This window comes from Mixophyes fleayi, chromosome 7, assembly GCF_038048845.1.
Source record: "Mixophyes fleayi isolate aMixFle1 chromosome 7, aMixFle1.hap1, whole genome shotgun sequence".
In the NCBI taxonomy this organism is placed as follows: domain Eukaryota; kingdom Metazoa; phylum Chordata; class Amphibia; order Anura; family Limnodynastidae; genus Mixophyes; species Mixophyes fleayi.
The window spans coordinates 113,411,395-113,435,207 of NC_134408.1; the positions used below are offsets into that span (position 1 = coordinate 113,411,395).

Below are 23,813 nucleotides of genomic sequence, written 5' to 3' on the forward strand. Positions count from 1 at the left end.
GGGAGCAGGTCTGAGTAAAGGGCCTTGTTCCAACAAGTCCAGTAATGAGCAAGGTGCTCTAAGGTCACAGGGAAACCAGACATTACAGGCAGGGTCTGTTTTCTGAGAGCTTAGTGTGAACTTGTGTATGTATTATGTGTACACACAGCGAACCACTGTCATCAGAGCTGGGCTGCCATACATTCTTCTCTCCTCTCTGTCACTCTAAAACGCTGTAGGGCTGTTACTCTCCTAAGTCTGTTTTCTTAAAGTACTTTTCAAAGCAGTTATGGATGTTTTAGCTATAATCCCAGCAGGGGTGATAAAGGGTCATACAGCAAGTGAATATGAGTATACTTGGCATTAAAAAGGGCAGGACTCAGAATAATGAAAAGTATTAAATAAAGCATCAAAATAAATAAAGGTACACAGCCTGATTGTTAGTAATGTTTTCTGTGTCTTAACAATCTGTGCTAACTGAATGATGACATCCAGTAGAAGTTAAGGCTCTTGACCTCAGGCTGGCTGACCATCATGTGAAATATAGTGGAGCAATAGCCAACTGTTGAAACGTTGCCTGAGTTGAAGAATTGCTGTAGCAAGTGAAGCAGGGTCTGTGTTCTTTAGTTAAGGTGATTTTATTTCACTTGATAAATGCCTTGTCCTGAAGACAAATAAAAAGCATATTCTGTATTTCGCATGAAGTCTTGGATTTATTTGATGTTGTTGATCGCTCTACATCTCATCCGTACATCCCCGTTTCATCCCTTCTTTCAGCATCTTCCTATTAACTATTCTCTATCGGACAATCTCATTTGTAGACCAAGGTGTCTGACCCAGGCAAGTTCTATCTCATAAAACTCACACCAATATATTCACATGACAAAGGTTTGTACAAAGCTTTAATAGTGAAAATAGCTTTTGTGTAATAGCAAAACCACCAAATGAAAATATAAAAAAACAGTAACATTTCAAATTGCCACATAACATAATTAAAAATATAGATAATACTTATATAGATATAGATATATAAAGGTCTGTTTGAATTTCAAATACAAAGAACTGCCAGGTAAAAATGGCGTTTAAATACAATAAGCTATAGAAAAATATATATACGTGCTTTACAGAAGACGTTTTATATTACATATATACAAAAGCAGTGGCTGACACGGCATCATTAGGTTGGGTTTACCCTGTGGGTTATTAGTTACCTCATTTGCTGGGAGGTTGCCATTTATGAACTATTTGCCTGCAAGTCTCATTTCTACAGGAGTTCCGTGCCTTGTAGACACAAGAAAGAGGGAATTCTAATAGGTTACACCAAATACACACAGCTGTAACAGTACACCCACAACAACAAAAACATACAAAACAAATTTGTATTGGCAAACTAAAAATATTATACATATATTTAGCGACACAGTCATCAATGGGCATTCAGTGTTGAACATGCATGTACGTACATAGAAATACAATGTGTGATGACATGCCAATAGTATAATGATATAACATATATAGCATATACAGTGGTCAGGAATAATCTCGCTCTCAAGTCTCCCTCCTCTCCCGTAACTTTGGGGGGTACCTTTAATCTCTCTTCACCACTCTAATATGCTGCCTGTCTGATATAGTGTATAATTATACTATTGATATTTAACCCCACATTATCATCTGTGTAAGTTCATACATGTTTAGTATTGAATGCACATTTGTGACTCTGTCGGAATATGTATATTATTCTTGTACTTTGCTATTGCAAATTTATTTAGCATATTTTTTTCTGGGTATTGTGTTACTGCTTTTTCTATTTGAATATCTATGAGCGACACTAGATAGTGTTTATTAGAATATGCACCTCTAGCTCATGTGATTGTACTTGTATGTATTTGTGGGGCTCCTAACATTTTTCCTTATACCATTTGATGGTCATTAAGTGACAGACATGCAGTGCGCTTTCTACTAGAAAATTAGGTGAGACAGGACCAAGTGTCCGTGCTCTTTAGTGCCATTTAAAGCCCTATTCAGAGTACAGTTCAGTGACAGATGTTTGCAGACGGGCAGGAAATTCCCTGGTCACAGCCATTATTGCTCCTCAGTCTTAGTTTGCTTGTGCTCTCTGGGTGATTAACGTGAGGCTTGGTGAACTGCCAGCTTTGTTAATTAGGCTGTACTCATGGGCTGAGGACTTTTCTCTCCTGCCAGCATTGGCAGGAATGTAAATGAGTCACTTTGGTCCCAGATACATCAGTCTATACTAACTGAAGTGAGTGAAGGCGGCAGCCAGATCAGTCTTTTACAAGCCTCACTTTGGAGTTTGCTCTACAGCTGAATATTCTGCTTCCGAGACCTTAGAGGCGTCAATCAGCTTGGTAAGTCCAGTCTTTGAGGAATAACGGAATATAAAAGCCTTCATTATCTCATAGCGGTAGTTCCGGTGGATGAAACTGTATAAGATTGGATTGATGCAGCAGTGGAGGAGTGAATAACACTGAGTAATGTGAAGACCAGCATAGAGGAAGTTATCAAGTAGGCAGCTGAATGGCAACAAATTTAGGTAGGACAAGACGTCCACTAGCACCATGGCATGGTATGGTAACCAACAGACCATGAATACCACCACATAAGCAACAATTAGCCTTCCACTGACTCTTCTCTCTTGGTCTCCAGCGGAAGATGAAGAGGAGGACGATGAGGATGACAAAGTCCAAGCCAATAGGCAATAGAAGACTGCAATGACTAGGAATGGAATGATGAATCCCAACACAATAGAAAGAATTTCCATTCCCAATAGCCACTCTTTGAAGGTGTCCTCTGGGTACATGGACCGGCAGTAGGTCTCATTGGTAACCGGGTGGGACACTGTTTTTAAGTAGTACGTGTCTGGGAGTGAGACTGCAAAAGCAACAAGCCAGACAAGTACACACACCAGTCGGCGTATTATCTTTCTCTTATTTTTCCCAACAGCTCCACGCAGTGACACTGACAAATAGCGATCAACACTCATGCATGTGAGGAAGAAGATGCTGCTGTAGAGGTTGATGGAGAAGACCAGATGGGTCACTTTACAGGTCATCTCACCCATTGGCCACTGGTTATGCTGGACTAATGACACTACCCAGACAGGTAGAGTGAGAAGTACACAGAGGTCAGCCACTGCCAAATTGAAGATGTACAGGTGCGTTTCATAGCCAGTAGACTTGGACTGGAGATTGAGCCAAATCACTACAGAATTGGCCAAAAGTCCCATAACAAAGATGAAGATGTAGACGATGGCAAGTGTGTTTAACAGAGCACTTTTGTTCAAGGTACTGGAGCATGATACAGACTCCAGAATAATGCAGTCTCCAGAAGAGCAGCTGCTGTTTGGATCACTGGAGTTGATGCTCTCCATGTAATCCATCGCGGCAGCAAAATCTGCGGCACTCATTTGTGCAGAAGGTGAGTAGGAAACAACCTGCTGGAAAAAAAAAATTTGGTTAAAATAAATAGTCAAAAGCATATAAAGTCTTGATCAAGTCTGTGCATCATCTGATCTCTTGGACATACATTATATGGCTGTATAATCTGTATACAGTAAACAGGGATCAGAACGACTGACTACTTTGCATGTGTGCCTTGGAATGTACCAATGTGCATGGAATAGTTACATTGCTATTTTCAATACAGATCTCAGTTCACCGTTAGCCAGTTTATACAAGGCTGAATTCATGTGTCCATTTTTCTACATAGTTTTAATCCTTTAAAGACAAGCCCTAACATCCTGACTACAACAGGTTTCTGACAAAAACATTAAATCAGACACTCAACAGCTACAACAGCAAATCAAAACAGACAAAACAAACACACTACAATAACAGGAAAGCAATGCAACAAAAACAGAATGACAATGCAACACAAAAAAACCTTCTTGATCATTACATTGGATACCCATTTAAAGATTTGTAGACTAGGATGAAAATAGTAAAACACACTTACAGGTCTTAACAGTGATCACAAAGGTATTATGTTAATGTAGGCAAAGAGCCACCATGCCAGCCCAAACTAGTTTAGTTTCTTGGGAAATGTTTATTTTATGTTACTGCATATACACAATGTGTATTGATTTGCTCACTGTATAGTGCATTGCAAGAAATGACTCAGCCACATGCATAATAAATACAATAAATTAACAGTTGGTCAATGGCATATAAGAAGCAGTGCCCATGGCAGAATAGACAATAAGATAAATACATACTTACATACATACATAAATATAGACTCTCTCAAAAACTTACAAACACACACAAGGCTGTATGCTGAGGTCAGAAAGTACCACAACTGGAAACAATATACCTTCCAACTCCTCTTCAAACCAGGGGGTAAAGTTATCAAGCTGCACGTTTGAAAAAGTGGAGATGTTGCCTATAGCAACTAATCAGATTCTAGTTATCAGTTAATTAGTACAGTCTACAAAATGATAACTAGAATTTGATTGTTGCTATAGGCAACATCTCCACTTTTGCAAACCCATAGCTTGATAAATTTACCCCCAGGAATGACACTGGTAGCTTACATCAGTCCCCACTTACAATGGCATATTTTATAGAACATCTATGTGAGATTGTACTCTGTAACAAAGAGATCTGCTCACACTAAGTGGGAGTGAGGATTAACCGAGATCTCCTGTGTACTCATGAAATAAAAGCCACAAAACACAGACACACTTGTAATGTCCAGCTGGACAGCACTGTTCTTTTCTTTAATACAGATGTTATCCTATTTTATTTCAATAAACAATTATGAAAGCTGACACTTGTTGTTTGAATAAATGGATTCAATGTGAAGACGAATTTACCTATGTATTTCTATGATCTATTCCATCAAACTGAAAATAACCCCTAACGTATAGGGTATACTTTCCCTCTATACCAGTGATGGTCAACCTGATGGACTTCACGGCACTCCGACCTTCAAAAGGGCTGCACATTACATTAATTCAAAGAATTAAACAAAAAAGCCCCAAATGCCCTTGGCACATGCAAATCACTCATCCCAAAATGCCACTCAGCCCTCCCACTTGCCCCAAAATAGCCCCATAAGCCTTCAGACCCCCACTTGTCACAAAATGCCCCAACATGCTTCTTAGATCTTCCCATATGACCCTCACATTCCCGTCATAGCCCCCCCAAATGCCCTTCAGAACTATTCACGTGCCCAGTAGACCTCCCCACCTACCTATCAGATATTACATATCTCCATTAATACTGTATTGTACTCTATACCTGGGAGTCCTACTCTCCATTCTCTCTGCTCCTCCCCTTTTATTTCTTGACAGCTCTCAGCCCTTCTGCCCAAGCTCTCCACGGCTGGAGAAGCTCTTGTGGGTGGCGGAAGGATCGCCATGTAACATGGAGCCTGCAGAGGAATGAGGGACAGCACACAACACTCCCTCCTTCTCTGCCGCAGTACCTTCCTGTGGTGTGCAGAGGAGGTCATACAACGCTGAAGTCGGCTGCTCCTATTCAGTCTAATTCTTTACTTTCTAACAAAGAAGAGAGAAGTGAAACCTGTAGCAGCCAACGGGGGGCCGTAGACTAAGGCTTGTCTGACCTCCTGGTGCCCATCACTGTTCTATACCTTTGTAACCTATGCTCCCAAAACAGAATATTCAACTGGGAAACAAAATAGTCCAACAGAATTCCAGCACAAATGAACAATACAATGCATCATTCAGGAACAGATTCCACACTATATACAGTACAGCCCCACACTATGTACGTTCATCAGTCTCTTCCATTTCAAGATTGCATAACTTAAAGAGGACACTACTCCTAAATAAGCAACGATAAATCAGTCTAAAATAACCCCAGATCTGTTTTTCTTTTTACACGTGCCCTTTGATGACTAAATGGCCTTTAACCACATGTGCATCAGATCATACCCCCTCCCCTAACAAGAAACATATGTGGCACACAGCAAGTGTGAGTGAGGAGGGCACGCCATAATGGGTTAACATCTGTATTATCCTTAAGTGCAAAAAGATGTAGCAGTGAAGTAGTTGTCACACAGCAGGCTCTGGCAGTGACCTGATATACCTGGTCTAGCTGTGACACTGACCTGATGGTCTGTCAGCCAGTCACAATCATGGATCACTACGTTCTTACAATTCTGATACATGCTCTAGCAGAGCTAGAAATAGTTTAGCACTGGTGTTTTAGCAGAACCCACCATTTATACATTAACAGCCCTTAGTAATGTAATAAAATATGGGTATACTACAAGTCCTGCACCAAAAAAGGAACTGTTCCAAGTTAAGCATTATTGAAAATTAATATTACAGAAATAGATGTCTGCAAGTTGTATACATGGCCTTACATATATAGGGTCCTGGTGCATAGCTGCCCACTAGAGACATATAAGGATTATTTTAATCTCCTAGGCTAATATTAAGTGAGGATTAAATCCCTCGATTTGTTGTCTTTGTAAGGTAACTATTTTTTGTCAGGGAGCATCTGAATAGACTCTGCTTTCAGAATGTATGTATGTGTAATATATCAATAAACACGGGTTGGGTACTAAACGCAGAGAACAGAAAATCTGACAACAATTTGCGCGACATGACAAAAGCGATACTCTACTTACCGACAGCCTGTTCATGTCGACTGCTTGGAAAACAGACTTCATGAGAACCTTAATACCACCAATCACAGTGTCGCTCTCTAAAATGACGTGGTATTGGCCGAACGGGCTGTTGATTCGCCTCATTTGTTTGAAGTCTGTTTTCCAAGCGGTCGACATGAACAGGCTGTCTGTAAGCAGAGTATCGCTGTTGTCATGCTGCGCAAATTGTTGTTGGGTTTTCTGTAGTTGGTGAAGTGAATACCCCCGAATAGACACTAATTACCTTATTTAGACTTAGAAGCAAACCAGCTAAAGGGTGCAAACAATGTTGCAATGCAAAAGGTGCAAATGCAATTTTTTTGCACGCAGGGACAATACTGTCTGCATTTGCATGTAGCATACAAATACTGGACAGCTTTATTTTTACAATGTGCCCTCGTCCCTCTATAAATCTAAATCCCTCCCTGCTGTATAACATGGTTTAACCCAGATATAAAATTGTACCTTCTACATGAATTACCCTTAACTCTGTATGAGAGCCTATATCTCTCTGGCTGTATTCAAAAATCTAACTTCAGCCACTGATCCCCCTGATGACCAGATATGTGTATCCAAAGGATTAGGACATAAAAGTAGATATAATATCCTAAAAGTGACAGATTAGGTGAGACAGCGATTATATCAGCATCCCCTCTCATACAATGGCAGCAGAGTCCCTCCCTAACCTAACATGCACACAATTGTCTATTAGACTCAAGACCATGAAAGGGGATTCTTCTAATTAAAGATCATTGTCTGGGAGGGCTAATTACATTGTATCAAAGACTACAGGAAAAGCTTATGGACACATTGTAACAACAGCTATAAACTTTCCACCATCCTGCTTAGAAAAAGAACAAATCTAGGTGGCTGGATGAAGCAGTATTTGATGTAGTAATTGCAATAAATCAAATTTTAAGTGCAAAATGAAATATAGTTCAACATATTGCTGAAAGTATTTGAAAGATAAAATTGAAGATATTGGGCCTGATTCATTAAGGAAAGTAAAGCAAAAAAAGGAGTAACTTTGCACCTTGGCAAAATCATGTTGCATTGGAGGGGGAGGTAAATTTTAAATGTGATGGCAGATTTATAGTTGGGGTAAGGCATGTTCTAGATCAACTTTAAGTTTCAGTGTACAAATCAAGTTATCAAATATTTGTGTATATTTACATGAAAAAATTGCAACTATTTATCTTATGTGCAAAATAATAAACTAATTTGCACCCCTAGTATTGTAACATGTTTTTTTTCCAGTGGAAAGAAACATATTTGTTTTGCCTTACTTTCCTTAATGAATCAGACCTATTATGTTCCCTTAGCTTTGTCTGTGTTCCTGGTAAAGCACCAACCTAAATTCTTCACAATTAATAAAGACAGTAAAATGAATGTGTGCAGGTCTATGCTTTCTGCAGGAGTTTGTCTACTGTCCGCCTAGTGCATTCACAGCTATACTCTCACATCCCGGTTGTTAAATCGCCCCAAGACATTCACTCTCTTTTGTGGGATTGCTGGTCAGACTGGAAATGGATATGTTGGAGAGAGTCCTCCCTACTACCAGGAACCTCCTTATTCATTCATTTTAACTTATTGTCCTAAAATTCATGACTTAAATGAATAATGATAGTGATTGGAAATGGAACCGCCTTTATTACTTGTGTGTTTAATATGTTTTTATTACATTAGCTGAAATGAGCCTAAAAATGTTCATTCCCATATAAAGTGTGGACAAAATGCTGTATTATCCCCCCACTAGGCAGGGAATGCCCCCTAAATGTGCCCTTTCCACTCCTTGGATCTCACAATTCATGTTTTTAAATGTGGGTGCATAACTGGGCATATTCATGTACTAAGCTTACTCCAAACAAGGAAGACCCAAATATCTGCAGCTCCTCCCATCAGAACATGTAAACTTTGGCACACTTACAGACATCATTTTGGCCTGCAAATCCATATACATCCTGTAAGCAGGGGCAGGCTGGGCTGGGGGTCGGGGAGATCTTTCCCTGGACAGGTCCCATAATGGCCTATCTTGGGTTAGGTCACCTGCATTTTTTTCCTTAAAACTGATCATAATAGGCTGGGGAGTCGAGTCTTGCCCCCAGGCTAAAATTTGCCAGCCCCCTGCCTGTAAGAAGGTACTTCTCAGTAATAAAGATAAATAAGCAACACTCTAATTCCACCTATGATCATCTCTTTCTATTTTGTTTTCTGATTTAGAAATAATAAGTAATATGCAAAAGTACCAAACACCCTATTTCTAAGCCATATTTTCCCTAGACCAGTGGTTCCCAAAGTGTGCGCTGTCACAGCGATACCGCGGCCAGGAAGAAAAAAAAGACACAAAACTTACCAATCCGGCGGTGCCTAGGACCCAGCATCCTCCTCCTTCCTCACTGAATGTTATCACGTCCGACATATTCAGTGAGAAGCGGCAGGAGAGAGGAGGATGCTGGGACCCAGGCGCCTCCAGATTGGTAAGTTTTGTGTCTTTTTTTTCTTTTTGGCCGCGGCACTCCTGTGACGAAAGAAAAAAGAAGACAGAAGGCCAAGTATGGTAAAGAAAGGGAAGGAGGGGGCAGAGTGAGGATGAAGAGGGGTAGAGTGAGGATGAAGAGGGGCAGAGTGTGGAAGAAGGGGCAGAGTGTGGATGAGGAGAGCACAGAGTGTGTGGATGAAGGAGGGCACAGAGTGTATGGATGAAGGGGCACAGAGTGTGGATGAGGAGGGCACAGAGTGTGTGGATGAAGGGGCACACAGAGTGTGAGGATGAAGGGGGCACACAGAGTGTTTGGATGAAGGGGGCACAGAGTGTGATGATGAAGGGGCACAGATTGTGTGGATGAAGGGGCAGAGAGTGTTTGGATGAAGGGGTCATGAAGTGTGAGGAGGAAGGGGGCACAGAGTGTGAGGAGGTAGGGGGCACAGTGTGATCGTGAAGTTGCAAAGTGTAAAGGTGAAGGGGCACAGTGTGATGCTTTTTGTACATGTTGTTTTATTTTGTTTGATCTTATTCCACTTAATATTAGCTGTAAATTATTCTTCAACAGAAATATAATTGAAAAAAATATATAATAATATTCTTTTCCCTTGGATTTATGTATATTATTTTTGCAAACAACTTACTAAGTATTTCTGTCCTGACCTAAATACTTATTACGTTATTTTGACACAACTACTCATAAAATGGGACTGCTCTGTAATTATTTTGGAGGAGTGCCTTGAAAAAAATTATGGAGACTCTAAGGGTGCCGCCAACTAAATAAAAGTTTGGGAACCACTGCCCTAGACAATAATATATACATTGCTGCACAATGGACCATTAACTCCTCTTCAGACAAAAAACAACATATGGGACTGGGCGGGATGCGATGCATGGTTCAGAAAGGTTAAAAGCAAAGAACAGATTTTCACACCACTCTTCAAAGTCCCTTACCTACCACAGTGCCTGCTGATAAATCTACTTACAAAAGGTGACCGTGGCAAAGCTAGCAGCTTCTCATGTGCTCTCACTGTCAGGGGTCCCCTGTAACTCTGCATCCTGAGCTGTCAGCTTTGTGTGACTGCTCCATGGTTCAACGTCTCCAATGTCATGCCCATCCGGTATGTATTTATATACGTTCAGCTACACTTATAAACTGGACTTTATCTACTCTGTGATATTAGGATTACAGATAAATCAGGGCAAAAAATAATCCCTAGGTGTAGTGGTGACGTTAAGCAAAAACATGTTATCTGAAGTTCCTGTAAGCAACAGTATGAGAAGAGATTTTTAACTTAGACCCATTTGGTATGTAAATATTTGATCTTTCTCACTGCTGTAAGTATAATAAAAGCTTATTTTAAGCTAAATTTAATTAACATCATATCTAAATCAGAGGAAGACAAAATCATGTGCAGACAATTGCTCTTGGAGGAAATGCCCCCATGGCACAAAAGAATTGGTACAAAACAGCAAGCATGTCATACTGGAGAGCCTTTCTTCTTAGGGCTTGGCTTGCAGGTAGATTAGGGTTAGGTAACAATGTTTACAAATAGGCCACAAGGAAGTAGGGCAGTGGAAATTTAGAGTTTGTATTAGGCATCAAGGATGTCTTTAAGCTTAGGCTTTGGGGAATTCTAGAACAGACTTTAGGGTTAGGCTACATGGGATAGGCTGTGAGATAAATTAGCTGTAGGGTTAGGCTATGAAAGGAAGCACCTGAATGAAGATGATGTAGTATCCAGAGGCCATGGTATTACCCATACTTGCTAACTCTCCCGGAATGTCCGGGAGACTCCCGCATTTTGAGAGATTCTCCCGGACTCCCATGTGAGTGTGGCAATCTCCCGAATTCTGCCCACTTCACTAGGAAGTGCCCCACTTCCTAGTGAAGTGGGCAGAATTAGATCCCAAACGCTGCGATTCCCGGTGAATGGCCGAAATGACGCAATTTCGGTCGCCCCGCCCCCTCACGCCCACCTCCACTGGCTGGCTCCCGGAAGAGAGCTGAAGAAAGTAGGTAAGTATGGTATTACCCCATAACAATATACCACCTGCAATCATTTCTTTACCCTCTAAGGCCACCTGGATTGTGTGGTTTTTCAAGGTTTTGTGTAAAGGAGCTACGAGCAGAAATCCGGGGTAATTTACCGTAGTATCAGTAATAGTGGGCAGGCCACGTCACTTCTGACAGTAACACGGCCAATTGAATTACACCCTTAGGGGCCGGCCACGTTATTCCAGGAATAACCCTGCACAAATATTATTAACGTTAAAATGGTAATTTTAACCCAGATTTTTTCTCGCGGCCCAGAGCAAATAGGGTTAATTTTACCGTAGTAATGGTACTAGTGCGTTACTTTCATAAGTAACGCGGCCAATTGAATTCCCCTCTTAGGGGCCAATTCAATTCTGCAGCGAATAGTGCGGCGTTAACAGTATTACCGTTAATACGGTAATTTTAGCCTGGATTTCATCTCACAGCTCAGGGAGCCGCGAGTAAAAATCCACTATTGAAATTACCGTATTAAGGGTAAAACTGCTAACGCCATGTTATTCTCAGCACAATTGAATTGGCCTAGAGTGTTATATAACTATTACAATGTAAAAAAAATGTCATGAGTACAGACAATTTATAGCACTCACTTTATGTGCTTCAGTCTGTCAGACAGCAATTCTTAAGAGAGCAAACACCTGTGTACAAACTAACTTTAAATAAATAGTTACACTATTAATTACCTTGTCACATGTGCCAGCAGTGACAATAGGGATTTGCAGCAGGTTCTCTTGTAACCTAACTCCTTAGTACTTTCGGACAATGAGGCCAGGATTATGACTAGTTTTAGGGACAATAGAAAGCTGTTCTGAATGAAAAAGCAAGGTATGATCAAATTGTGTGATTTACCTTCAAATGAGGTCCAGATAAACAGGTTTATACAAATTAGATTAAGTAAAGGTCAGATTATAGTCATATTGGAAATCACAAAGGATCCCTGGGACTTTATCACAGTAGGAAGTAGCGAGTAATTTGGGTGAAGTTGATTTTAATTTGTTTACACACAATCAGGGGGCCTCTTCTAATGTCAAGGCTACATTCTTCACTGGAGAATCTACACACCTGCCTTAGTCTGTATGCACACTGGCATTCAAATCTTGTGTTTAAGATGCATATCTAAAAGTTGAGCCATACCTTTCAACTGTTGTTAGAAGTGGGGACTGGGGACCGACCACTGCTTTGGATAAACTGGGCACATCCCCATGAATGTGCCCCCTTCTGGTGCGGTGGTGCGCTCACGTTGTCCTAACACCCAACTTAAAAATTTGGAAGGTTACAGTCAAGCGCATGTAAATTGATGCAAAAATAAAAATTGCTCTACCAAATGTATAAGTACATATTTGCGTTTTAAATATGTTTAACTTGTGCTTCTTTGCAGTGCCTTTTTTGAAAGCCTCGTCTCCCATCCTAGTGTATCAGAGGCGCGGCAACACAATTAAAAACTTAAATTAATTTCAATGGGAGCGTATTGTAAACAGAATGAGATGCGTTTACATTTGACTAATTTTAAATATTCCATTAAAGTGTTACTGTATTTAATTCACAAGGTTCCATGGTCCCCTCTTTATAACACTTCCACAGTGCTGGTTCATGTCAGAAAATGCCCTTTAGAAATGATCCTCCCGAAACTGGGGTAATAAGGCACCCTGGTGAGCTCTTTATTCCATCCACCTCATAGAAACCCAGCAGCTATTCTCTGTTCTCTCCCCTGCTGTCTCTCTCTCTCACACTCCCTCTCATTTCTTTCCTTTCTTCATCAGCTGTCACTCCTGCCTCTCCCCTTTCACATTCCTTTTTTCCTGCTATTTTCCTTCCAGCTTTTAAAGCCAAACTAAATCTTCTCTCTCATTTTTCATAAATCTCTCTGTTCTTTGAAGGTAGAAATTGACCTTGTCAAATTGATTAAGCCTGTGAGTTTGTTTCAGGCCTCATAGTTCAGTTTTGAATAACAGTTTTCATTTAAATTACTTTACTTTTGGATATCAGGTTTTTTTTAAATTAAAATAGAACTGCTATGTAATTAGGAGGAATACTCCTAAGTCGTAGCCTTGTTACATCCAACAGTATTATCTGTTCCTTAGTGCAAATGACTTCTGCACCTCCACAGATGGGTGACTGGTCCATATGATATTATTTAGCATCGACTAGGTCCATCTTTGTAGATCCTGTACACAACAAGCACTGATGTCTTGCACTGCAAACTAGGGATGTGCACCGGCCACTTTTGGTGTCTCGTGTTTTGTGATTTGGATTCGGATTTGCTTGAGGTTTTGGGTTCGGATTTGTTTTGCAAAACACCTGACGAAAGGTTTTGGTTCGGATTTATTTTTAAAAAAGCATGAAAAGTGCTAAAAACCAGTTTTGTGGGTTTTTTTTCACTCCTACGCTATTATTAACCTCAATAACATTCAATAACAATCATTTCCACTAATTTCCAGTCTATTCTGAACACCTCACATTATTGTTTTTAGGCCAAAAGGTTGCACCGAGTTAGCTTGAGCACATAATGCCAAAAAAAGAGGTACAAGATGGAATTGTTCTGGGCCCTCCCTCCCACCCCTCGCGAGATTCGACGCGAGACTTGGACAACAGAGCCTTGTTTTCATTTTTTGCCCGCCGGAAATATCCGAACAGTGCTTAGATCCCGTTCGGAGCCGCACTGTTCAGGTGGGCTCGGATTAGCGGAATCCGAGCCCGCTCATCTCTACTGCAAACCCACACTCACAGGCAGTTCCAGTGTAAGTATTTTATGTACTGCTGAGTATGAGGAACACGTTGCCTATACTCACTGGACAGAACAAAAACAGTTGCATTCTAGGTCCAACAATGAACTTACTCAAGTATTATGGATCATGAGTACATACATTTAGACTGTAAGTTCTAACAGACAGGGACTCTCACACTATGTTTCAGTGTATGTTCCTACATTCATGGTATGTTCAATTGGTCACCCTGTTTGTACAGCGCCACAGAATATGTTGGCACCATATAAAGGACAAGGATATTAATTATTAAGAATTTTATTATGTATAAATAGTTCACACAATACTTTAGCAAAAAAAGTGATCCTGGGGACGCAGGCTAAAGGTGAAGGGAAACCTATCAATTATCTACAGGTCTGGCCTTTTACTTGGTTTACTAAAATAACAAGCTGCTAAATTCAATATATTTTTTATCACACTATGCATTAAGATAAGTAATTAAGGTGTAAAAGCTGATATTATGGCATAGTCTCTAAATCTCTCTACAGTATCTCTTCTTTGTCTTTGAAATTAGCGTTAGAGGACACAAGAATGGGCAAACTTTGGCTCACTGTGATGACCAACTGAGTTGTAGTAGACAAAAAGTTGTGGTACTGCTACTATTAAATGAGCTAATGCCAGCATGTTATTATTATTATTATTATTATCATTTATTTGTTGGGCGCCACAGGGTTTTCGCAGCGCCTTACATAATACGAACAGTAGACCATACAGGGTAAAACATTACAGAACAATAAACACTAAGTACCAATGTTCTATTACCTTGTTAGTGCTAGGCTTTCGCTGCGCCCCATAAATGTTTACAGTACTGTGCCGATTCAATATGTCACTTAAAAACTGCTTCCCGTCAGCTACTATAGGTAGAAACACATACAGCGGGTACAGTTTCTGTACTTATACATCTTGGACCTGATTCATTAAGTAGAGCAAAGCAAACAAAGGAGTAAATTTAATCCTAGACAAAACCATGTTACAATGCAAGGGGTACAAATTTGTTTATTACTTTACACATAAGTTAAATACTGGCTGTTTTTCATGCAGCACACATACTTGATAGCTTTATTTTTACACTAAAGTTGGGACATACCGTACTCCAACTATAAACCTGTCCCCACATTTTGAATTTATCTCCCCCTCCAATGCAACATGGTTTTCCCCAGGTGCAAAGTTACTCCTTTTTTTGGCTTTACTTCCCTTAATGAATCAGGCCCCTTGTATGCAAACAAGACTACTTACATGTTATTAACACTGCCAATACACCTGTCCTCCAAACTGATAAACAGCTTACAGCTCTATTTTCAGCAAATCAGCCCTCCATTATTAGTCAGACTACCGGCTCGCTATAGGGCTGGAATTAAATGATACAGAGTGACATACACTATAGCACTGGTGTTCAAACTTTCCTTTTATCTTTGATTCAGTGTGCCATTTTTCTGGAACCTCAAATGTCTGAATGTCTAGGACCCCAAATTAGATGGGTTTCAATATAATCAGAAGACTCCAAGAGAGGTTCTGCAACCCTGTTTGGGGTACTGACCTATATCCCCTCTGTGCTCTACAGTATGACAGAAGCACGTCATGATTCTCCCTCCATTACCTGTGCAAATACTGTAAATAATAATGCTCAGACAATGGTATTATCCTATTCTTATTATACCCTTCTCTGCCGAGCAAGCCAACTATACACTAACAACATAATATGTCATCAATTAACGGACAAAATACTGTGATTCAAGGGGTTAAAATCTACCAAGTAATAAGGTGAAGATCCCTTTTATTTGCTCTGGACTCCAGTTTCCTGTGGTTCAGACCCTTATCAGTTCCTTTTCAAGTAATTAAACCAGGTATACCAACAGCCAGTCCACATTCAGCCCTACTTTCCAGCATAGGTGCACGTTCTAAGGAATGCCACAAAATTCACAGGCAAACAGTTAAACTACAACAGACAAACAAGTTCTCAAGTGGACACACAAAGCAGGGTCCTGAGACAATTCACAACATTTAACTGTATGACTGGAGAAGTGACAGTGTGTATTGGGACTCAGGTTTATACCAGGTAAATAAAGGCATTATGTGTTGATGATTGTGATCGGGATGGGGGGGGGCAGAGTGCATATATGTGCAAATTGTGTTTTTCCTCAGGGCAGAGAATAAAAAGAGAACTAACCATTGTTTGTGATAATAATTACGATAATGTAACAGCAATTAACACCACAAAGTACAGATGTGTGAAAACATCCTAAGAAATAAAAGGGAGTGGAGCACTGAGACAAGGGAAACACAATTTAATGAGTGAGGGATTGTGTGACTGCATCTTTCAGAAGAGACTATGAAGTTAAAGAACAGGCAAAAAGTGATGGGCAGTCTATGAGACCTGATTTGTGTCCATTATTGTTTTTTTATCCATGTCACGTTTACCCCATTTACTACAAGAGTTGCAGAGTTCAGCCTGGGGTTATCAATAGAAATGTGCTGGAAAGACTAATGTGTGACTCTCAATGGAAAACAAATGGCCGCAGAGTGATAAAAGTTAAGTTCAGTATGCAGAATGTAAATCCTTCTCTGTACCAATGTATATAAGTTTTATCCTAAATGCACTGCCTGTAAGTTTAAAAAGGTATAGTAAATGCTGGGGCCATGGGTTTTATTCCAACCAGGGAAATATTTGCGTGATCTGAAGTTCGTATGTTCTCTGTGCTTTTTCCAAAAGCCATATTAGTAGGTTAATGTTAGTGTGTGTTAGTAAATTTACACTGGACAGTGACTGATGTGAATGATTAGACATTGTGTCTATAGCGCTACGTAATACTTTTGCATTATATAACTATAGATTAGCAAAGGTAAAGTATAGTTGTGAATTAATATGGACAGTTAATTATCAACTGTAAACTGCCAGAAGTAAGTGTGTGTGTGTGTATATATATATATATATATATATATATGTATATATATATATATATATATATATATATATATATATATATATATATATTGCAGTTAGTGTTGCTATACTTCTGACAGTTTACAATTGATATATATACATACATGCACAGGTAAATCTGTTATTCCCTGTTCACTGCTGACTCATGTTCTACTAATAGTTTATCTCCATTTGTAAGGCACAAACTACATGTTACAAGATAAAACTACTTCAGATCGATGTTCTGCCTCAATAAAGCCCTTCCCATTGTTTTTACCAAAAGACAAACCAATCACCCCTTCCTGACTTTTATCATCTGAAATACACATTTATATCAATAAACATATTTAAATCCATTTTAGAACAGCAATAATAATAGTTACATAGGTAGATCATTATGTACAAAGACAATATAGGTAAATTAAGGACACATATTTGAAGGCACATATTTAAGGACACTTCTGGACCATGTAGGACTATTCTGTCAGCTGGTGAAGTTTTGCTTCTCTCCAATGACTGTTAGGTACAAGGCAGAGAGATGGGGAGACTGTATCGTGTAATGAATGACACTGTAGGCAGAGTGATCATAACTCACAGCACGTGTTACTGCCAGATACACAGCACGATACAGTCACATATTCTCCAGCATACTAATCATAAACTCATATTAGAAACTAAATGTAAATGCTCCCTAGCACTGACAGGTCTGGGTCTAATCACCCAGAACACATTAGATCTCCTACTTTAAAAGTTTCACCTGGTTATCTTTTTTGTGACAATCAATATTAATATCTCTGCTGTCAAAGGTAAAGTGACACTGACAAGACACTGGGTGGAGTCACCTTTCCATCCCAACGATCTAGGTAACTTTCACCCTTCTGCTTACCCTGATCCAAGAATGGGGTGCACAGAAACTAGCGCAGCTCTCTCACTTCTCTCAGTCTGGAGTGTCTGTGAGTTCGGAGATTCCCTGCGCTGTATATATAAGAGAGCAGAACAGCGCCGCTAGGGGGAGCCCTCACGTGTGCATCCTTCAGATCTGGAATAGGGATTATATAGGGCCAGGTCTGTGTCTGGCATTCTGGTCATAACAGGAGGGTTGGAACGTCCGACAGGAGTGATTTTAGGGAAGTCATATAGAGAGACTACAGCAGATTGGTATCAGTAGAAAGCAGGCAGAAATTACTGACCAGGAAAGTACATAGGGATCAGTCTTTACAGAGAAAAGACAGGAGGGAATGCAGTTTACGAGCATTCACTTGTAAACTCCTTTTTTTTTTAATGATGAGGAATGCATCTTTCTTGTTGGAGAAGACTTAGGGCTAGATTTACTAAACTGCAGGTTTGAAAAAGTGGAGATGTTGCCTATAGCAACCAGATTCTAGTTATCCTTTATTTAGTACATTCTACAAAATGACAGCTAGAATCTGATTGGTTGCCATAGGCAACATCAACATCTCCATGTTTGCAAACCTGCAGTTTAATAAATATACCCATTAATCTTTTATCACCAGAAATGTTTATCATTTAATTTAGTCATGTATTCAATTTTTGTTAGTACTTTATGGTAAGCGTACAAAAGATTGATATACAGTAAAGTGATACAAAAGTTTTAGAATGCAAAAAAACACAAAGTTCCTTGCAGTAAATATAGGACATGATTATGATTTATCAGGCTTGTTGTATATTAAATGGTATGGGGAAAGTCTGACCTGCCACTGCAGAAAGAAAACTCAGATTTGTGATGTTAATTGAAATGTTTGCAGAATATTATCACTGTTCTGTTGGATTTAAGATCTTTTATTTATATACCCACTTAAATGTTTATGGTCTGCAAAAAAAAGTTTCCTATTTCCTTGATCGCTAGAGAAAGAAATAAAAACTTCCAGTCCCCTTTGAATGACCTTAAATTCAGAAAGTGCATGTATGTGGTGCGCTAATGCAAAACAGGACATATGTGTGCCACTAAATAAATTCATGCCACTTTCCTGCAGACTTCAGGAGTCAAGAGCCAATTAGTGTCCTTTAAAGGCGAGGTAATTATTGTACCTCTAGTTGAAGGAGTTAACTATTGTGACAAATTTCAATTAACACAGAGGGGGGCAGAAGTAGTTGAGCAGAAGCAACTGCAGGGTCTCCATAAGTGAGGAGGGCAGCTATGCTTTCACAAACATTTTAAATAGTTCTTTAACTTTTACTGAGCAGCATATTTTTTTTGCTTTGGAAACATCAATAAATCACAGGGCCTTTCAAAGAAGAGGCAGTATATTGAATTCCCCAGTGCTATGAATTATATGCACACAATCTTCAGATTCTTATTGGCTGATTGTGCACATATTATAGGGTTTTGTTTGCACATTTTAAATAGCAAATCATATTTTTATTCAAACACAGGATGGAAGGTTATATTTGTTGTATTATATAAAGCCTAATAGAAAATGACTTTCCCTATGAAAACAAATGTTTGCAAAATTTTATTGCACTTAAAACATGGGTCTGTTTATGTGGGTGTAAGTCCGTCTGCCGAAAACCTGGCACATAGGCTACAGATGCGGAGCAGGATGCGTCTTGGGGTGCATCCGACTCAGCATATGGGTTGAAATGCTCCTTTTTGCTGTAAGTCATGTCCAAGTTGTGTTCATGTCTGAGCCAAAGGGCTGGATTTACTAAGCTGCGGGTTTGAAAAAGTGGGGATGTTGCCTATAGCAACCAATCAGATTCTAGCTTTCATTTATTTAGTACCTTCTACAAAATGACAGCTAGAATCTGATTGGTTGCTATAGGCAACATCCCTACTTTTTCAAACCCGCAGCTTAGTAAATCTAGCCCAAAGTGTAAGAAACTGTTTCTCCCAAAATTGATATCTCAGATTAGCATTCCCCTGTATGCCTCTGATTGCGGCCTTGTGTTTTGAATGTGTTATGTGTAAAAAAAAAAGTCAGTCTAGATGTCAACACCAATGTCACATCTTTACAATAATAGAGTGTTGCATAAAGACGTACAGGTAGCAAATCATTACGAACAAGCTGCTTTGTTCTCCAACAGGATAATCATGTTTATGGCTATTCCAGTGTATGTAATTATTACTCTGTATTTTCACCTTTTTGTCTACTTACAGGACTATTGAACATTTGTGACTTCTCCTTCTTTGCACACAGTACATATATCAGAACCTTTCAAAGGGCACTTTTATTCCGAAGCAACAATTGATTCAGTGGTCTTGAGGCTGAGATGACTCCTATCAGATCATCATCAATTTATATCGCCACCAATTCGGCAGCGTTGTACAGAGGAGTTCCTTCAGAGGAAATGTACGCAAACACAGGTAGAACATACAAACTTCACAAATAAGGCCCTGGTCAGGAATCAAACTCATGAACCCAATGCTGTGAGGCAGAAGTGCTAACCACTGAGCCACTGCCTGAGTGGTGAAGGTGCTCTAGTACTTGAGGCTACTGTTGGGTCTAAATCCACCAGGCATCTGTATCCAGCAATGGCGTGGAGACTTTCACTTTAGCAGCAGTTGCCATGGACAAACCAAGAAGTCAATTTGTCAGAGAAGATGTTCCTGTCAGGCTCTCTGTAGAGATTCAATGTTGTGGATCCTTGAACCTTGGAGTCTAGTGCAAATATATGTCTATGCTGCTGGAACGGTCTGCTGGCATAAAGTAGGGCTCGTCATGAGCTGCACTCATGGCAAGCTAAGCTCTCTTGTGAGCACAGCTACCATGTAGGATTCCTCCCAATTTCCACAGCACTTTCCTTTGATAGCTTTTTTGGATCCTGGCAGGTGAGCTCCCAAGGGGCTGCTATTGCTGACCTTGCTACAGAGTTCTATATAACAGGTATCCTGTGGGGGTGTGAGGGGTTGTGTCCGCTGTATCTGGAAATCCCATTAGCAGTGAGATTATTGGGTTTCACACTTTGTGCACTTTCTCTCTGATTAGTGAACTGGTAGTAGATTTTCCTTCTTGTCATGATTACATTTGTAGGACTAGGAAGACCAGGAAAATCGCTCACCATTCAGAAACAAGGACAGCCACACTTTTCTGATGGGTTAGCAGTTATATTTCTAATTTGGCTATATGTATAATTTGAGTGATCTATCATCATCAGCAGCAGCAGCTATTTATATATTTAAATTCCCTAACACACACAAAGGCCGAGAGAGATTACGGTCAATTTAATAGTAGCCAATTAAAATACTAATATGTTTTTGGAGTGTGGGAAGAAACCGGAGCACCTGGAGGAAACCTACGCAAACACCTATGAGATCCATCTGAAAGCAGAAGGTTTGCAAATGGTTCAGGCATGGCAGGTAAGGGCCATCTATTCCAGCTTATCCTTGGTTATTGAGTTGGCTTGGAAACCAGATATTCTCTGTTTTGCTTTCTTGATGACATTAACCAGGCATATTGTGAGTCTATTAGTTCTTGATGGCTTTAGCTTGGTTATCAGTGTCACTGTAAATCTTAAAAGTGGGACAATAAAGATATTAGGTTATTGATGCAACTAAGGTTTTAGAGCCAGTCCTTTCTAGTGAGTGTAGCTTCTCCCAGGCCATTGGTGGGATTGTGAAGGAGTTTCTACTTGCAGTGGAAATAAGCAGCCTGCAACTGAAGGATTGCATGTAAGGTCTGACACAAATAATCCTGCAGGGTGGGCCACCTCTTGTATAGGTCATGCACAGGAGTAAGCTCAGTGTCGTGGTTGATAATGCTTCACGTTAACGGAGTGAAGCCGGTTAAGGTAGAAGGGATGTTTCTGTAGTGTTGTTGCTGAGAGTAGAACCAGTCTGCCAGTGGTTTAGTGGGTCTAGTGCTGGATAACATTAAAGTTACTTGCACTGTTCTTAGGTTGCTAAAAGCAAATGATAATTAAAACCAACACACAATATAACTTTGTGGATAAGTCATATTGCAGAAAGCAATACTGTTTCCACTTAAAACATCCATATAAACTATTTGCACTGTGTAACAAACTGAAAATCAACCCTCATATAATAATAATAATGGTATTTTAATGAAAAATGTGAAAAATACAATAAAGATAGAAAGAAAATCCATAAACATATCAGAAATGTAATAAAGGTCATGAAATCATATAATCTGGATTACTGTCAACCATGCATGGTGCTCCTGAACGGTTTGCTTGAGTAATAAAACTGAATAGTTTATCTCCCTCACTAAAAATTAAACACTGTTAAAGAACATTTCAATAATTCACTCGTGGCTCTAAATAAGTAAAGAAGTAAATAAATATGTGAGTAGTAGCTAAGTTAGTTTATTTAAAGCTCCCTTATGCACAGAAAGTGTATTGCAGATTTAGACTCAAAATGTACAGACATCAGAAGTAAACAGACTTCACAGATGTGTAATTCGGAATGGACTTCAGCAACGAGATTAACCTGACAGTTGTCCCTCCCTTCCTCAAGGGTATCGTTGTATTGTCAAAACCATTATTGATATGAACAGATCAATGACATTTAACACTTAAAAAATTAAATTAGTTGAACATTCTAAAAATCTTAACATTGTTAACTGAGAAGGGTTTACATATGTTAAAATGGCAGAAACAAATATAATAACAAACCATAACAGTAAATGTATATTGTTATTGTTATGATGAAGTGAAATAAAGTCAATCCACATTCTTAGTGAGACAAAAAAATTGCATTTATAAAACAGATCCTGTGGGAACCAAGTGTTTAAAACGCTGATTCCCAAAGTAAAAAACAAGATCAGTGATTTCAACCAAGAGTAAACCACAATAAAGGGGAAGAGAAAGGGATATAATTGTGTCCAAATTTAAAACAAAACGAGCCAAAGAATTGGGGGTTAAAATCTATAGGGGTTGTCTTTGACATGCTATCAATCTTACGCTCTCCTCTTCAATGCCTAGATTCTAAAAAGTTCCAAAAGTGAACAAGATCAGACCTCCAGGACTTCTTATTTTGCGCACAGAGTTGAATAGCTAGTGGCCTCTGGGCAGATGGCCACCAAAGCAACAGAGAGGAACATTGGGGTCTATAGACTAAATCAAAAATAGAGAAATAACTAAAATGTGAAACTCAATCATCCATATTTGTCTGAGTACATAGGCCCCTAAGTTTTTTAAGATCAGATTAGCATGGTATGTATTGATGTGTGCGGACACACTGCACTCAAGTGCCTTGGTATTGAATTAAATTCTTAGTAAATAGTGCACAGATTGCCTGCAGACAAACTGGAGGATCTGGCTCTTTCTGGTGTAATCGGTATGATCTGCTACGAAGATCGCTTTGCGGTTTGTGAAGCTGAATATTGTTTTGCACAATTTGCTGATAGGCAAGACCTTTAGCCAACATTTGTTCACATAGATGAAAGGCGTTGCACAGACTGGGGAATTTCAGATTCCTAAGTGTACGTTATATGAGTGTACTTTTGAATCAGATATTTTAGTTGTAGAGCAATGTAGCACTTTCCAATAGCTTTGCAGAGAGAGTGGCTAGAGTCTTAAGGGTCTATTTAATAACATATGGCGATAGGGCTCATTTTCTCTCCCCAGAAAGAGTTTTCTTTCTGCTTTGCTGGGCCACTTTCAAAGAGATATGTGCTAACATGATTAGGCAAACTGGTTTACGTATGCGCAGTATAACTGAAAGACTGAGGACAAGACTGGAGAGGAATGACTTATCTCATTTTACTTATGTTTTGTTATGTTTGATACTTGTACCACAGTGGTCCTTGTTAAATAGGATTTCCATGCTTTGCATGAGGAAGGAGACCCAGCTAATCTTACCACCGGTGGGGTCTACACGTGATGCATAGGGCGAAGGTCTTCTCTGGCCAAAACACCTGTTTTTGCTGGATATTGAACTTTTAGGCCTAAAATAAAAAGATAGATGTAAACCCCTATACCTGGGAGGTGAGTGCATCTGATTTTAACTGCATTTTAATAGTGTTTAAAGCATATAGGTCAGTGTAGGACCTGCAT

The 23,813-nt window shown here is 39.5% G+C and overlaps 1 protein-coding gene across 2 annotated transcripts; it reads right to left on the reverse strand.

Annotated features, from left to right (window-relative positions):
- Nucleotides 1-901: 901 nt before the first annotated feature.
- ACKR3 (atypical chemokine receptor 3) lies at nt 902-17,817 on the reverse strand. 2 transcript variants are annotated; one of them, XM_075180388.1, is made up of 2 exons: nt 17,725-17,817; nt 902-3,436 (listed from the first exon to the last, which is right to left on the reverse strand). In XM_075180388.1, the coding sequence occupies exon 2, from the start codon at nt 3,404-3,406 to the stop codon at nt 2,282-2,284; it is 1,125 nt and encodes a 374-aa protein (XP_075036489.1). In that variant the 5' UTR covers nt 3,407-3,436; nt 17,725-17,817; the 3' UTR covers nt 902-2,281. The 2 variants fall into 2 exon arrangements, with proteins under 2 accessions (XP_075036489.1, XP_075036491.1); XM_075180390.1 differs by having other exon boundaries at nt 902-3,433; nt 17,725-17,803.
- Nucleotides 17,818-23,813: the final 5,996 nt, after the last annotated feature.

Bases quoted from the DNA above. Each gene is read 5' to 3' on its own strand.
- ACKR3 (XM_075180388.1), bottom strand. From the start codon at position 3,406: ATGAGTGCCGCAGATTTTGCTGCCGCGATGGATTACATGGAGAGCATC.